Source organism: Manacus candei, unplaced genomic scaffold (genome assembly GCF_025592945.1).
Source record: "Manacus candei isolate 608988 ecotype Guabito, Panama unplaced genomic scaffold, ASM2559294v1 h1tg000010l, whole genome shotgun sequence".
In the NCBI taxonomy this organism is placed as follows: Eukaryota; Metazoa; Chordata; class Aves; order Passeriformes; family Pipridae; genus Manacus; species Manacus candei.
The window spans coordinates 6,807,305-6,822,534 of record NW_026138058.1 but is presented as its reverse complement, the minus strand read 5'-3'; the positions used below and the strand labels follow the sequence as shown (position 1 = coordinate 6,822,534).

At 43.8% G+C, this 15,230-nt stretch overlaps 2 protein-coding genes across 3 annotated transcripts in view; one reads left to right on the top strand and one right to left on the bottom strand.

The window, feature by feature from the left end:
• Positions 1 to 1,187: 1,187 nt before the first annotated feature.
• On the bottom strand, positions 1,188 to 14,384 carry FNTA (farnesyltransferase, CAAX box, alpha). The gene is made up of 9 exons (XM_051777585.1): positions 14,197 to 14,384; positions 13,450 to 13,535; positions 11,731 to 11,845; positions 10,781 to 10,885; positions 9,920 to 10,046; positions 9,330 to 9,478; positions 7,422 to 7,484; positions 6,745 to 6,916; positions 1,188 to 5,238 (listed from the first exon to the last, which is right to left on the bottom strand). Exons 1-9 carry the CDS (start codon positions 14,352 to 14,354, stop codon positions 5,107 to 5,109), a joined length of 1,107 nt encoding a protein of 368 aa, XP_051633545.1. The 5' UTR covers positions 14,355 to 14,384; the 3' UTR covers positions 1,188 to 5,106.
• FUT10 (fucosyltransferase 10) overlaps positions 13,624 to 15,230 on the top strand; it is a 16,852-nt gene continuing 15,245 nt past the window's right edge. Inside the window, exon 1 of one of the 2 annotated variants that reach the window (XM_051777576.1) lies at positions 13,624 to 13,933. The gene's annotated coding sequence lies outside the window, so the exon portion shown is untranslated. Of the gene's footprint in view, positions 13,934 to 14,526; positions 14,544 to 15,230 lie in introns of those variants that run through there. The other variant, XM_051777571.1, reaches the window with a different exon arrangement.

The window sequence follows — 15,230 nt, the reverse complement described above, 5'->3', positions numbered from 1 at the left end:
ATCCTACATTGGGATGACTTATTCTTGCTGAAATTCATGCAAGTGTCTACAAAGAATACTCTGCTTTATTCCAAGTGTCCTCTGAATCCTGTTTGTGAAAGACACGGGAACACCATATACCGAGGAACAATTCTGTTCCCTCCCCATTGATGTTTATTTTAAAGATTGCATTTCACTGTTGTATTTCTGAGCTTTCTTGACTGGTAGTGGCAAATACATTACTTTGTCCTGAAGACCTTGAGCACCCTGTCTGTTCAGTACTCTGTATTTAGTACAGCTTCAATTAGGGACAACTCATAGGGGTAGAAACACACACTTTTTCTCTGTGTTGGAGTTTCAAATGTGTTAAAAGCCCCCCAGACATGCAAAAAAAAAAAAAAAGGCATGCAAAGAATGCATTGAATTAACATATTTCAAATGTTAAAAATAATCTCCACTACTGTTGAATTACAGTAGCAGCTTTTAATGTTTAACGTCAGAAAGACAGATTATATTATGGAATAAATACCAGCATTTGTTTGTTCCCTTTACGATCATTTCCAATGAAATGTTTCATATCAGACAAGCACTCTATAAGAACACAGTTTACAATAACTTTTTCCTGAAAACAGAGTAGATGTGGTTTTCTGGTGCAGGTATAGACATCCTTCGCAGTTCTGTACTGCAGGTGCCTTCTATCCTTCACAAAGGGGAGGAAAAATACTCCTTGGCTGAATATATGAATGGAAAAGATAGGAAAAGGTACAACAAGGTTAAGACATCTCATGCAAAGAGGTCCCAAATAAAGCCATTCTTTCCCTTCTAGTTCAGAGAAGATACGTAACATTACCAGTTAATCTCCTGACCTGTGACTTCAGTTCGATCTGGTTACAAAGGGTGAATAAAAACATTAAAAAAATCAGATTTTCAGCCGTCTGAACAGAATTCCAAGAAAAAACTAAGCAGATCTTCTAGGATCCTCAAAGGATTTTTTCCTGACTGTGTAGATGAGAATTCAAGACTCCACTGAATACGTCAAGTATTCAACTGAAAGTTTCCAGGTTAAGAATACTCAGTGCAAAAGACACCTCACAGTGATAGAATCCAATGTCCGTGAAAGGGGATATTTTATCTCTACTAGCATCTGAGAAGAACAGACTACGCACACATGAAGACCAAAATAAACACACTAAAAAAACTCAGACAAATGCTTTAAGTTATGTTTTTATTATAAAATTACACTTGGAGTTAGTTGCATATAATAGCTTATGCTGACAGTGTTGCACAGCTGCTCCCACAAAAGGCAACAACTGCAGGGCCTGCTTGCACTAACCATGTTACTTTATATCCACTACAGCTAAATTAACTGCAGTCATTACTGCATCTGATGAGACAGGGTTAGGAACCACAAGTGGGTAAGCCAGGACATGAGAAATTTTTTTGTGCCTCAAAGAATCACAGAATAGCTTATTTTGGAAAAAACCTCTAATATCAAGTCCAACCATTAATTGAGTACTGCCAAAATCGTAGGTATTTTTAGGTAGGAACTAAAACCTTTACTCAGTACATTTCAATAATTAAGCCTGAATACAACCTGGGCCAAAAGATTCCTAAAAAAACCTGGACAACTTTATGGAACAGATCCTGAAGGAGCTGACTTGGAAAGATGCCCTCCTTGATCTGCTGCTTGTCCACAGAGTGGATCTCTTTAAAATGGAGACTGGTGGCCTCTTGGCCACAGTGACCATGAAGTGATTGAGTTTAAAATCGCTTAAAATCTCCTTGACAGGAAGAAAAGTGCCAGTAAACCCTCAACTCTGGACATGAGGAGAGCAGACTTCAGGCTGCTCAGGGAATCAGTAAGTAAGGTCCCCTGGGAAAATGTTTTTGCAGGTGCTGGGTTCCATCAGTGCTGGTCACTTTTCAAACATCACCTCCTAAGGGCACAGGAGCAGCAATTCCCAAACACTGGAAGTCAACCAGCTGAGGCAGAAGGCTGGCTCAGTGCAGCAGGGATCTTCTCTTAGAAATAAGGCAAAAGAGGAAAGTCTATGCCCAGTGGAAGCAAGGTCAAGTGACACAGAAAGAATTCAGAGATGCTCCTTGCCACTGTAGGGAGAAAATTCATATAGCCAAAGCTCTGAGGTTGAAGGTGCCAGAAATGTGGGGGACAATAAAAAGCTTTTCCCAACACATTAATGGCAATAGGTAGTATAGAAATATCATCAGCCCGTTACAGGATGAGCATGGTTGTATGAGTTGGGTTTCAGAAAGGGTGCTGAAAAGCACCCAGGGAGATGTAGTTCCCAAGTACTCCCACACACATGGGCAGTGAGATGCCCTTGGTGACTGGTCAAGGGAGTCATGTGTTACTTTGCACCCATATATATAAGGTGTTGTCTGACTTGAATAAAGAGGATTCGGCTGTGAACCCCCAAACTAGCCGGGTCTGTGTGGTTTGTATTATATTAATATGTTTTATCTGGCGCCCAACGTGGGGCACAACCCTGTATCGGGGATGACTAGAGACTGCCTTGTAACAAGGAGAATTACAGTAGCGTTCGAATGAGTTTGTTTTAAAAACTTGGAATGCTTTTCTCTGAAAAAAAGTCAGACATTGTAAACCGAGCTAAAAGCAGGCAGAAAACATCATTAAACAAAGGACATGGAATACCAGTGCAAAAAGACGACTGGGATGTCGCGTAGCAAAGGACTGTGTGGAGCTCTGAGAATCTAAGTATTGTGCACATGAGAGACCTGGCAGAGCAAAGCTTTGAAAGGAGAAAAGCTAATGCTACAGAGAACTCGAGGTAAGCAGCCGGCATAGAAAGTTAAAATTCAAAGAAAATGACAGAAATAACTATGCAGGATTCTTTTAAGTAGAATCCTTGGTGTGACTGCTTGAAAAAAAATTTGGGGAGACTGCTCAAGAGAAAGCAGAGGTAGAAGATGCGGACACTTTAAAAATCTCACATACAACTCACAGATTTGTCCATGGAGCAAAACTTTAAACCTTTTGTTCACCCCACGAGCCCTAACAGACAAAGGACTCCACCAAACATAGGAGCAGACACGGGGGTGGGGTAGAACCGTGTGCAGACAGAGGTTTGCAAACCTAAAGGACCTAACAAAGGACTTGGGCTGGGTTTCACACGGGCAGGGGCGAGCACGGGGCACGGACTGTGTGATTGTTAGGGAAAGACAGACCTTGAGTCCACGAGGCACTGCCACACTGCAGCCACGTGGTGGCCACGCCACAGCTTGGGAATCACCACCTTGCCCACGGACAGCTTGCCGAGCGTCCCAGCTTGAGGAAGCGTGTTTAAAACATGTGATCCGGTACAGCTGCCAGACATGATTACCAGAAGTGACAGACTGAGAAACATACAACTAATAACCTCTACAAAAACCCAAGCTTCGTGATTTAAATAGAGACATAATAAAAATTCTAAGTGTGCATGAATGAAGATGAATGAAGTGGCCACTTATGTATGAGTGTGAAAAGGTAGCTCATCATCATGGCTAGGCTTCATGAACGAAGATTTGGGAAGGGCTCTACCCACGTTTGTTGCAAGCACGTTGGAAAAGGTAGCTACCTTGGTGCGAATGAATGAGAGAAGCTGTGTGGACATGTATATGCTTCATGTGCCCTGAACAAACAACACTTGCATCACCTAACACTTGCTCTCTAAGGGCCCTTTTCTTGAAATGGAGTTGAATTTCTCCTGGTTACCAATTACACACAAGCCCTTGGGGAAGTGAAAGTCAATGTTTTACCCGGTTATGCAAAAACCCTCAGGTTAATAAAGTTGTTGTTTATCCCAAATACATACAAACCCTTAGGAAATAAAAGTTCAAATTTATGTCAAGCAAGTTTCAAGGATAAAAGCTCAAATAAGTAAGTTTGTTGAGAGACCAAAGTGGGCAGTGAGCTGAGTCACTGTGATGCAGTGCTGATTGTTAAAGAGGGTTAAACAGTTTAAAATGTACTGTTATATGCAATGTTCTGTATTTCCTCATAATAATAAAGAGGGGAGCTGGGTTTCAGGAAGGGTGCTGAACAGCACCCAGGGAGATGTAGATCCCAAGTACTCCCACTCACATGGGCAGTGAGATGCCCTTGGTGACTGGTCAAGGGAGTCACATGTTACTTTGAACCCATATATATAAGGTAATGTCTGATTTGAATAAAGAGGATTTGCCTGTGAACCCCCAAACTAGCCAGGTCTATGTGGTTTGTATTATATTAATACGCCTTAGATGGTCACCTCACACACAGGGGCAGAGACAAGGCAAAGCTGTTTAACACATTCTTTGCCTGTGTTCATCACGCATGACAGACCAAGGGAGGTCTGCTCAGTGCCCTGAGTGGGAGGACCATGACTGCCAGAATGACCAACTCCCAGTCAAACCTGAAATTGTGTGGGATCTGCTGCTCCAGCTGGATCCTTACAAATCCATTGAGCCTGACAGGCTTCATCCCAGAATCCTCAAAGAGCTGGCTGATATCACTGCAAAACCTTTCTCGATAATTTCTGAGTGATCTTGGGGAAGCCACAACTCAACTTGAAGCTGGCAAACATTCTTCAGCCGGGAGGAGACTGAGGGGAGAAGCCTGCAACTTTCTCATGAGGGGAAGAGGAAGGGCAGGCACTGATCTCTGCTCTGTGGTGACCAGTGACAGGCCCCAAGGGAATGGCCTGAAGCTGTGCCCAGGGAGGTTTAGTTTGGATATCAGAAAAAGGTTCTTCACCCAGAGGGTGGCTGGGCACTAGAACAGGCTCCCCAGGGCAGTGGTCACAGCACCAAGCCTGACAGAGTTCAAGAGGTGTTTCGATGATGGCACATGGTGTGACTCTTGGGGATGGTCCTGTGCAGAGCTAAGAGTTGGACTTGATGATCTTTGTGGGTTCCTTCCGACTCAGCATATTCTGTGATTTCTTGACTGCACCTAGAGCTATCACCAGAAGCAGCAGTGATCCAGGACTATACAGCACTCTGCACTCCTCTTTCATTGCAACATCTCACTGGGGGAATACTACACAGGATTTTAAACGAGTTTATGACTCTACTTAGTATTGCTTTAGAACGGCTTGAGAGCTTAATACTGTTTTCTTCCATATTCAGTTACTGTGGCTTATCTGTCAGTGTGCTGGTCTGTTCAGTGCCTGAACTGTGCTTGCTCTTAAGGGACCTTCCAATGTATCTCCAGTATTCCTTTCGAATGGTGTCTTTTTCTTTAGCCAGAATTTCACACAACTATGAAAGAAAAATAGAGAGAGTGGAATGTTATACCAAAAGCTTACAGAATCCTTGTCTTTATAAAGTGCATGCAATATATGTTTCAGATAGTATTAGAAAAACCTTTGTCAATAACAGTATTTGTTTTATTCACTGGATTTATAACTGTCGAACAATATCAAACTGATGACAACTCCAAATGGTAGTCAACCAGTCTGACACTGCACAAAAATCCCTCCAGTTCCATTTCAGTCTCAACAGTTTCCTTGTGACTCCTTTCCATGCCTAGGACTTGTCATCCACCCCAGCCTATTCAGCCTATAGTATATCACAATATATTTCCTGAGAACCTTGACCGTCTTTTCGTGATCCAACAGGTGTAAACCACTTGATTCCAAACACTGGAGGATCATCCTGCTCTTGAATCTTCAGTACTCCTAATGGACAGACAGGAGAAATCCTGTTTCTGTTTTTTCTCAGCGGATTGTCCCAAAAGGGCTCTCCATGCAAGTCAGTAACCATCTCTCATGATATGGTAAGAGCTGGTGCTATACAGACATTGCTACATGTTTGTTTGGATTTTTTTTATTTTGGTTTGGGTAAGCAGTCATGTACATCCTACTCACAGGATAGGTTTTGTATATTTTACATGGTATGAACACTGTCTCCAAAGGTTCTAGTAAATTCTCTTTTATTATGCAGATGACATTGCCTTACTCAGTGAAATGGAATCGAGAAATTAGGAGCTTGGATGCCTAAACAGAGGAAGAAATCAAATTCAGTGAAATAGTATAAAGGGGACATAAATCTAGGAGGTACAACTGCACTTAGTTACAATCTCCTCCTAGAACACAACAAAGGGGAAATGTTGAGAAAGAATAATGTTGGAACACAAAGACACCAGGCAAAACTGCAGCTCAAATTACATCAAGCTCCAGTCTGTCCCACAGTGAACGAAAAGTGTAATAAAAATTACACTACAAACGGCACCAAGGAGTACCCAAATATGAAGCACTGGGAGATAAACAACATTGCTAGAAGTAATTTATTCTCTGTAGGAAATGGTGCCTGACGTTTGTTACTGATGTCCCCAGTGCCTGCTGGCCATAAGCTAATTGTGACAGCTTTCTCAGAGAAAGCTAAGAAGGGCAAAAGGAGTTTGAGATTGTTTGGATACAGATACTCTGAGAAAAAAATCATTAACCTACAGAGAAGAGAGTGAGTTCATGCTACAAAGTTAACACTAGAAACCAATTGTTCAAACCTTTCTTCTGCAAGCAGTATTAGAAATCTTCCTTTACTACCAGGCGAAGAAAACTTACAGTGATTCTGTAACTGGTGAGTTATTATTTAAATTCATGAGACCCTTGTGATTGTGTGGCTTTTGTGTTCAACTCTTCAGAGACCATTGGTTTTAGCAAGTAACCTTTTTTTTATTAAAATCAACCCCATTTTGTCAGGCAGTAAAACCAGACAGCAAGAGATGTCATTGCTGAGAAGCAAAACCAAGCCCTCAAAACGTACCTCCAATGCCTTGTTCAGTGTTTCTTCCTTGTTATCACACTGGTTTTCAAGCATATCTTCATATATGTCCACGAGGAAGGCAATCAGATAGGGTGAACTATGACTGGGCTGTAAATTCAACAGTTCCTCTAACAGATTTGGATACTTAGAAAGACCACGATCCTGCAGAATCCTAGAAGAGAGGTTAATAGGCTTGACACATGATCTTGACCATGAATCTGGTGTGAATAATTGCATTTTTGTTATGACTCCTTTGCTTGGAGATCAGTTTTTGAAATCAGGGTGCAAATACAAGTAAGGCAGAAGGTAAGCAGCATGCAGCACTAGGACAGCTTAATGTTGTATAAGCTAGTACAGTTCATGCTCGACTGAACTGAAGTTAGACTGAAAGCATGTTCCTTAATTCCTACTCTATGCTCTTGAACCTACTAACATTACAGTCAAGATTTTAAAAGCAGAAGTACCTGCAGTCCTCCTACAAGAACTACAGGGTTAGAAGCCTAGTGGAAAGTTACAGAGAAATGAGGTTAATGTAGTAACACCTTGTGTCAGTATTTGCCTGCTTGCTTAAGCACACTACACTAGGATGAACAGCAACAAGTTCTCTTCAATTAAGAAGCAGGCATAAGACACCTTATAGAGATATTCTCTTTGCCTCACAGAGAAATAGACCTCACCCTTTTAAATAGTTCCAAGCACTCTCATTATGTGGCACTGCTTTGATCATCTCAAGAGTGTACCTGCAAGAAAAAGAGAACAGGTCATGAATGCAACCAATAACAATACAGTTAGAAACTACCTGGAAGTGCTCAGAAGATTCCGAATACATCCCTCTAGTCTATACTTCAGCCTTTTTGCAGATCATGTCAGCTGGGTCATAGATCAAAAATGGCTCACAATATAATCATCAGAAGTCTCAGAGAGGCAGACACTGTGAAAGCTGTTTTAAAATCTGAAGTGTTCAATTCGGTGGGCTTTATACAATAATTAGCTGGTTCTCAAAATTATTAGCAATAACACTAAGAAACAACATAATATACTCTCCTGATATGCTAAAGGAATAACTTGTGTCTTGATGCTCAGAAATGGTGAGGGGCTGAAAAAGGCTGGAGTAACTGAAGATCAGGGTGAGCTATGTTAGTACGACTGCAAGTGGTATGTTCTGTACCTATTTGCAGAACCTTTTTCATGAGGCTGCACTCAAGCAAACCCATAGAAAGGCAGAGCTTGAGCTTTCAGCTCACACAGCCTTCTGCAACAGTTCTTTGAAAGCAGCAGTGAGGCAACTGCTCTAAAAGTGAAGCAAGGAAAGGCACCTCCCATACAGTCACAAAGCCGCATTTCATCTCCACCAAACAGACTTTACCTTCTGCCCTTTCCCAGCATAACCAGGCATTCCAACGATTTCCAGAGACAGCAGATACTGACAAAAAGTTACATCAGGTGTACCAGAAAAAGAATACCCCAAATCCTAACTATTTTTTAACATTCTGCAGTCACTAGGACAAAGACTGAGTTTACTGAGCATCAAGTAGCCCAACTACAGTTCTATAATGATATCTGTGAAGTCTTAAACCTTTGACAGTCTGGTTCTTAAGATGGGATCCAATTATCTTGAACAGATCAAGGGAGGATGTCCCATCGAACCTCTCAAGAGAAGAAGTTGAAAATATCCAAGTCTAAGTCATGGAAACAGTTCAAAGTTATAAACTGGTAGAGAAGTACAACTTGCAGCAGGTTGCAAAGACAACCATGAAAGGTGGTGAGGCCTGGGATCCCCTAAAAAATGTACTAATGGACATATTCAGAAATTCAGTCTTTCTTCTGAAGAATAACTCCAAAATATTCCAGTTCCTTATTTTGATTGCTTGTCCACATTAGACAAATATCTTCTTGTAACTAATAACCCTGACCAGTAGGCTGAGATACGAAACCTATATAAAAAACCTTCTCTTACCATCATGAGTAGCAAAATACATGTCTAGAAGCCCAGTTTGCCTTCAGTTAGAAACATACCACTCAGAAACAGTGAGCTCATTTTCCTCAAAACTAGCCAACTCAGAGAGGTAGTTGTCTTTGTGCCAACCACATACCCCTGAAAGCTCCTTTCTTTTTCCAGCTCCATCAAATTCCTCACAAAAGGCAACTGCTCTTTCTACAATCCATGTCCACATTACATTTAAATCATTGTGGTTACTGTACTACTGAAACAGCATTTTAGTACAACACAAAGAGTGCCTGTCATTCCAAGCTTTCTAGGGGTAGGATACTAATGAATGGCACAACTTAAGTGGTTCCAGTGTCACGGATTTTCTGCAGGTTTTCCCACTGTAGCTAGTTGATCATAAAAAGCCAAAAGTTTTGTTTGAACAATAAACAGCAGGTTGGGAAAACAGATTTATGAGAGTAGCTTGCCTAGGGTAAGCAGAGCTTGCTTCAGTCTGACACTTGATCAGCTACCCATGACAGAGAACCTCAAAAGTGCATGAAAAACAGGAAACACAAGCCCATGCAAACTGTCAAAGTATTCCTTTGCTTCCATGTAATGGAGAACTCTTAATGTGAGCCTGAATAGCATAACTAACCGGACTTCTCTGTCTAGGACTGCTGGATCATCGTAGCCAGTGGTGTTGAAAATGACAAAGTGTCGTTGGTTCCAAACAGAGTTGTTTCTCACATCTTCTCTCAAAAGCTGGTCTACATATTCCAGTTCATTGTCCCATAATTTGAACTCCTATAGAAAGGGAAGGAAGAGAGAGAATCACAATCAAAAGTTTTTATCTTTTTAAAATTAAATACATGATCCTTGCTCCTAAGTTGTCTGAACATCAGATATAGAGACTTTTCTTGAAGAAATCAACACAAAGTTCAAAATAAAAAAATAAGGGTGCACTAAGAACATGCTACGCTATTCAGTGGCACTCAGAAGTTATTAGCTCATCATTAAATTCACACACATAACAGTAAGCAAACAACAGGGCAACTTTTTGACCTCACTTCCTAAAAGGCAAGTTCACAGCTAACCCCTACCACGCACTAAAAATGCAGTTGCTTTTCCCCCTTCAGCCTTAAGAAACAAAGTGCCAAATGCAATTCAGGTTGTATTTAAGAAGCGAAACTCTACAACCTGAGCAGGTTATTTAAGGAACCAATGAGTTCTGTGGATATACAATACCTGAATAACCCACTGTCTGTGTTGCCATGCATGGTAGTTTTTGGCATCTTGGTTAAGAATGTCAGCTATGAACTCAAGCTCTTGGGACGGATCCTGCAGCCACTCCACCAACACTCGTCTGTGATGCCTGATGACAAGAGGAACAAAGACTAAAATTTTTTTGTGAACGTGTGGTCTGTATTAAAGCAGCATACAGCAACTGTTCTGCTCAGGAAAAAACCCACTAGTTAAATATTTCAAATTAAACACACCAAAGCATGTCACTTGGCTCTGAGAAATGTATGATGTCTACTTCTATTACAGTAAATTCTACCTACACGTACACATTGGCCAAACATCTCATGTTAGGCAAGTAATGTTCACCTGAAGTAACCTATTTTCACTTTTAACACTCATGGCCAAAATCTTTAGCAGAATAAAATCTTCTAGTACTACATAATTTTCACCAGCAATATCAACATTGCTGTTTTGCCTATTCCCATTCACTTTGGAGAAACCCAACAACAAGCAAGCAAACTCCAAGACACAATAAAAAAAAAATACTAATTTCTATTTGCCTCTTTGTTTGCTTTTTCACAAGTCATTTTTTTCATGTCAGACTTATTTTGACAGTTTAAAAATTTAAATTAACAAGAAAACAAGATTTGTTTAGCATGTTATGAGCATATGTTTAGAACGAATAGCTGAAGAGAACTTTGAAGTGATGCAACTCTATTTAACTCCTCTGCTACTGCCACTGCAGCAGCTCCAGAATGCAGCTCTTAATAACTTTTAGGACCAATGGTCACAGCTTATGGACAACTGACAAAGCAAAAGTTAATTGCAAAAATGTTACAAACTGAAAAGACTGCACGGTTTTACCAGACTTGGTAGTTCTTTGGCTGATCTTCAATGATAGCTGTAATATACTTAAGTTCCTCGTGGAGATCTTTTCCCAAAGACTGCAGGAGGACTCTCCGGAAATGCCTGTATAAAAGTCAAGCATTTGAACACTGCAACAGGACTTTCCTAAAATTCATGGAGGAGAACGCAGAACCACCTTTGTTCACAGCTCTTGTAATAGATATCGAGTTAAAAATAGTGAAAAAACTAAAACCAGTGCAAAAACCTAAACCATATATCTAGTTCTGTTGAAGGGCATTCAATTCTTGAACAGTGAAGAACTGGAACATGACTGGTTACAACAGTTTGTTACCTAAGATTCTAGCAATGCTGTTCCAAGTTAACATGTCTACACACACGAGTCTTTTTGCCACAGAAACTATGACTTCTGTGCTTAAAATAATGTAAACTTCCTGATTTTGTGGAAGTTAGTGGAATAAAGATGTACAAGAGGCACTTGTTGGCTTTCGCAAGTTAAGAGGACCTACTCTGAATATCAGAAATTCACTGTTTATTCATTACCTATCTAAACAGTAACCTGGCAGATCTTCTAGAATTCACTATTTAGTAAGTATAAACTTATTTGCTATCATGCTTTTATGCCTCTTCTTGAAGTCAGCTGAGGGCATCTTCAGCATTTTGCCAAGGCCACATTATCAGATAAGTGATATAATTTTAAACTGCAAAGTATTTTCTGTGGCTAACCCTGATCTTGACTGATAACATCCCCGAAGCCAAAAAACCCCACTGAATCAAAATGAGACACGGAAAATACTGAACAAAGGCTTTCTTTGGAAGCTCACCACAAATCTACAAACTCCTCTGTGTAAACTCAACTGGTCGTGGCCTTATTGGACTAATAAGATATTGAAGACATAAGAGGTAGGCAATCAAATGACCATAGAAACAATCCCAAGGTGATTACCTACCATACTGTGTAGTTTGCAGCGTTTAACTCAATGGCATCTGCTGTTAGCTTGAAAGCTCTTTCGCTCCTCTCATCCCGCTGCAGAACAGCCCGGAAGTAATCGTAGACATCTCGAACTAAACAGATAACAGCATCTTATCCGAGGCTGTGAAACAACGGCGCAGTGGGCTGACCCTGGCTGGATGCCAGGTACCCACTAAAGCCACCCTCTCACTCCCCTCTGCAACCGGACAGAGCAGAGACAAAAAAACCGGCTAAGGATTCATGAGCTGAGATAACAGCTGGGAGAGGTCACTGACTGATCGCCCTCACAGGCAAAACAGACTCAAAGTGGGGATGTTAAGTGAATTTATTACTAAGAGGGTCAGAGCAAAAGAGTGAGAAGTAAAATAACCTTAAAAACACCTTCCCCTCACTCCTCCTTCCTTCTGTGTTCTCCCTCCTCCCCCCCAGTGGTACAGGGGGACAGGAATGGGGGTTACAGTCAGTTGTTGTTTCTGCTGCTGCTCAGGGAGAGGAGTCCTTCCCCTGCTCCTGTGGGGTCCCTCCACAGGAGATAGTCCTTGAACTGTTGCCATCCCTCAGGCAGCAGCTCTTCCCAAACTGCTGTCCCGTGGGTCACTCCTCCATGGGGTCAGTCCTTCACCAATGAGCTGTCCCAACATGGGACCCCCACAGGGGCCACAAGTCCTACCCAGGAAAAACCTGCTCCAGTGTGGGCTTCCCTCTCCAGGGGCTGCAGGTCTCCAGCAGGACCCCACTCCCTCTTGGGCCTCCCACGGGGTCACTGCCTCCTTCAGATATCCACCTGCTCCAGCATGAGCTCATCCATGGGCTGCAGGGGCACCTCTGCCCCACCATGCTCTGCCCCACGGGCTGCAGGGCCTCAGCTCCAGTGCCTGGAGCACCTTCTGCCCCTCCTTCTGCACTGCCCTTGGTGTCTACCTTGTTGTTCCCATGTTCTCACTCTGCTCTTCCCTGGCTGGAATTCCTTCTGTGCCACAATCTTCTTTTCTTAAATATATTATCACAGAGGCATTACTGTCACTCCTCCTTGGTTCAGCCTTGGCCAGCGGCAAGAAGCCCGTCCTGGAGCCGGCTGACACTGGCTCCACTGGACAGGGGAAGCTTCTGGCAGCTTCTACCAGAAGCCACCCCTGTAGCCCCCCCACCCATCAGACCCAGCCACAGAAACCCACTACAAATGGCCTGATTAGAGGGTAACGTTAATAATCCTTTGAAGTTATTTCTTGTTTTGTGTACTTGAAATATACCTCTTTAAAACAGTAGCTACATATTGCTCTGACAGCACTTTCAACTAAAACCTCTGCATGACACTAGCCCACTGAAAAGCTGCAAAAGTTTGTTAGAAATATACCATCTGAGTAATATCCAAAACAACCATAAAAGTTCCATGCTGCCTACTCACCCTATTTCTCCAGGCGCAGGAGTTTCACATCTCACTTTCACTTGTGGGCTGGAAATGCCTTATGTCATAAAACCACACTATCTGCTGTGTTACCTCTTAAACCATAGGATTTTAAAGGAGTACCTCGGCTATTAACATCTCAGGTGAAGATTCACCTTCAGAGAAGCTTGGTGAAAACATCACATGCAACCACCATAACACAATTGTAGAAAATATTATCCAAAACATGAAGTCTTGCTTTAACAATGCTATGGGCAGAAGTTTTCAGTGATGAACATACTTAAGACTTACATTTTTCACTGTAGATGATCTGAACAACAGGATTTGGCCCATCATTTTGAGGGACAGGTTCAATATCTGCCCATTCCTTCCTGTCCCTGTAAATACATGTTTTTGTCGTTTTAATGTTTCTAATTAATGCACAAAATGCTACGTAAACGATGACACACACACACAAACAAACACGTGTCCAGAAATACATCCTTGTTCCCGACAGCCACTATTATTGCCACTACATTATTGGCTATAACACAGACCGGTATACAAACAGGTAAAGGTGTTCCAACATAACAAGGACATGGAACTGTTGGAGCAAGTCCAGGGGAGGGCCACGAAGTTGACAAGCGGGCTGAAGAGAAAGATGCATGGAAACCTCACAGCAACCTTCCAGTACCTAAAAGGGGCCTACGGGGAAGCCACAGAGGGACTTCCGTCAGGAATTGTATAGTGATGGGACAAGGGGTAAGGGGTACAGACTGAAACAACGTATATTTAGGTTAGATATAGGAAGAAATTCTTTACCGTGAGGGTGGTGAGACAATAGAACAGGTTGCCCAGAGAGGTTGTGGATGCCCCAAAGCCGGGGGCGTTCAAGGCCAGGCTGCATGAGGCCTTGAGCAACCTGGTCTACCGGGAGGCGTCCCTGCCCCTCCCTCCGGCTCCCCGCTCCTCCGGCCCCCCGCAGCTCCGCCACCCCGCGCCCCCCGGCCCCTGAGGCGCCGCGAGGGTCCGCCCCGGCCCCGGGGGCCGCGGCCGCACCTGTAGAGCACGTAGCCGGCGTCCTCCCCGTCCTCCTCCTCCTCCAGCAGCTGCCCGAAGCCGCCCTCCGGCTCGCCGCCGCCGCCGCCCTCCGCGTCCCCCTCGGGCTGCAGCTCGGCGGCCGCCGCCCTGCCCTCCGCCCTGCCCTCCGCCGCCATGGCCGCGCCGCCGCTGCCGGGGCCCGGCTGCGCCCGGGGCCGGGGCGGGGCGGCCGCTCGGCCCCACAGCGCCGCGGCTGGCGCGGAGGGCGGGCGGCGGGGCCGCTGCTGAGGAGCGGGGACGGGGGGGATGAAACGCGGACCCTCCCCTAGGGAAAGCCCCGCTTTGTTCCCACACCGGGAGCTTCCGTAAGGGAGGGAGAACAGAAATGCCGCGGTTTCGGGTTCAGGCTTTCCCAGCAGGGCAAGGCAGAGGAATCTGGGCTCTGTGAAAGGAGAAACTAGAGGGGGATTTGAAACAGGCCGTTCTAAACAAGGGGGTGAAATTGGAGGGGGCAGCAGATCCAGCGGGAACTGGGGTCGTTTAGCCTGGGGAAGAGGGGGCTCAGGGGTGACCTTATCGCTCTCTACAGCTGCCTGAAAGGAGGGTGTAGTGAGGTGTGGGTCGGTCTTTTCTCCCAGGCTACCAGCGACAGGACAAGAGGCGACAAGTCTCAAGCTGGACCAGAGGAGGTTTAGGTTGGACATTAGGAAAAATTTCTTCATAAAAAGGGTGATTAGGCATTGGAATGGGCTGCCCAGGGGAGGTGGTGGAGTCACCGTCCCTGGAGGTATTTAAGAAAAGGCTGGATGTGGCACTTGGTGCCACGGTCTAGTTGCCATGACGGTGTCAGGGGTCACAAGTTGGACCGGATGATCTCAGAGGTCTTCTCCAACCTAACTGATTCTGTGATCCTCTGATGTGATGTTGGTCAGCAGGACAACTGAACAGAAGACAGTCGTCAGGAAAAGCAGCTGGCCCAGCGTTACGGGTTTATAATCCAGGGCATGCTGATATGCTTTAGTGTGGAGAGGATTAAAGACAGGCAGAGCATG

What these genes read in the sequence shown, in the direction of transcription:
- FNTA (XM_051777585.1), bottom strand. Translation starts at nt 14,354, where the DNA reads ATGGCGGCGGAGGGCAGGGCGGAGGGCAGGGCGGCGGCCGCCGAGCTG. An exon ending in GCTGCAAACTACACAGTATG is followed by an intron (nt 10,886 to 11,730) that starts GTAGGTAATCAC and finishes ACTTTTATACAG; the next exon opens with GCATTTCCGGAGAGTCCTCC. An exon ending in ACAGACAGTGGGTTATTCAG is followed by an intron (nt 9,479 to 9,919) that starts GTATTGTATATC and finishes CCCTTTCTATAG; the next exon opens with GAGTTCAAATTATGGGACAA.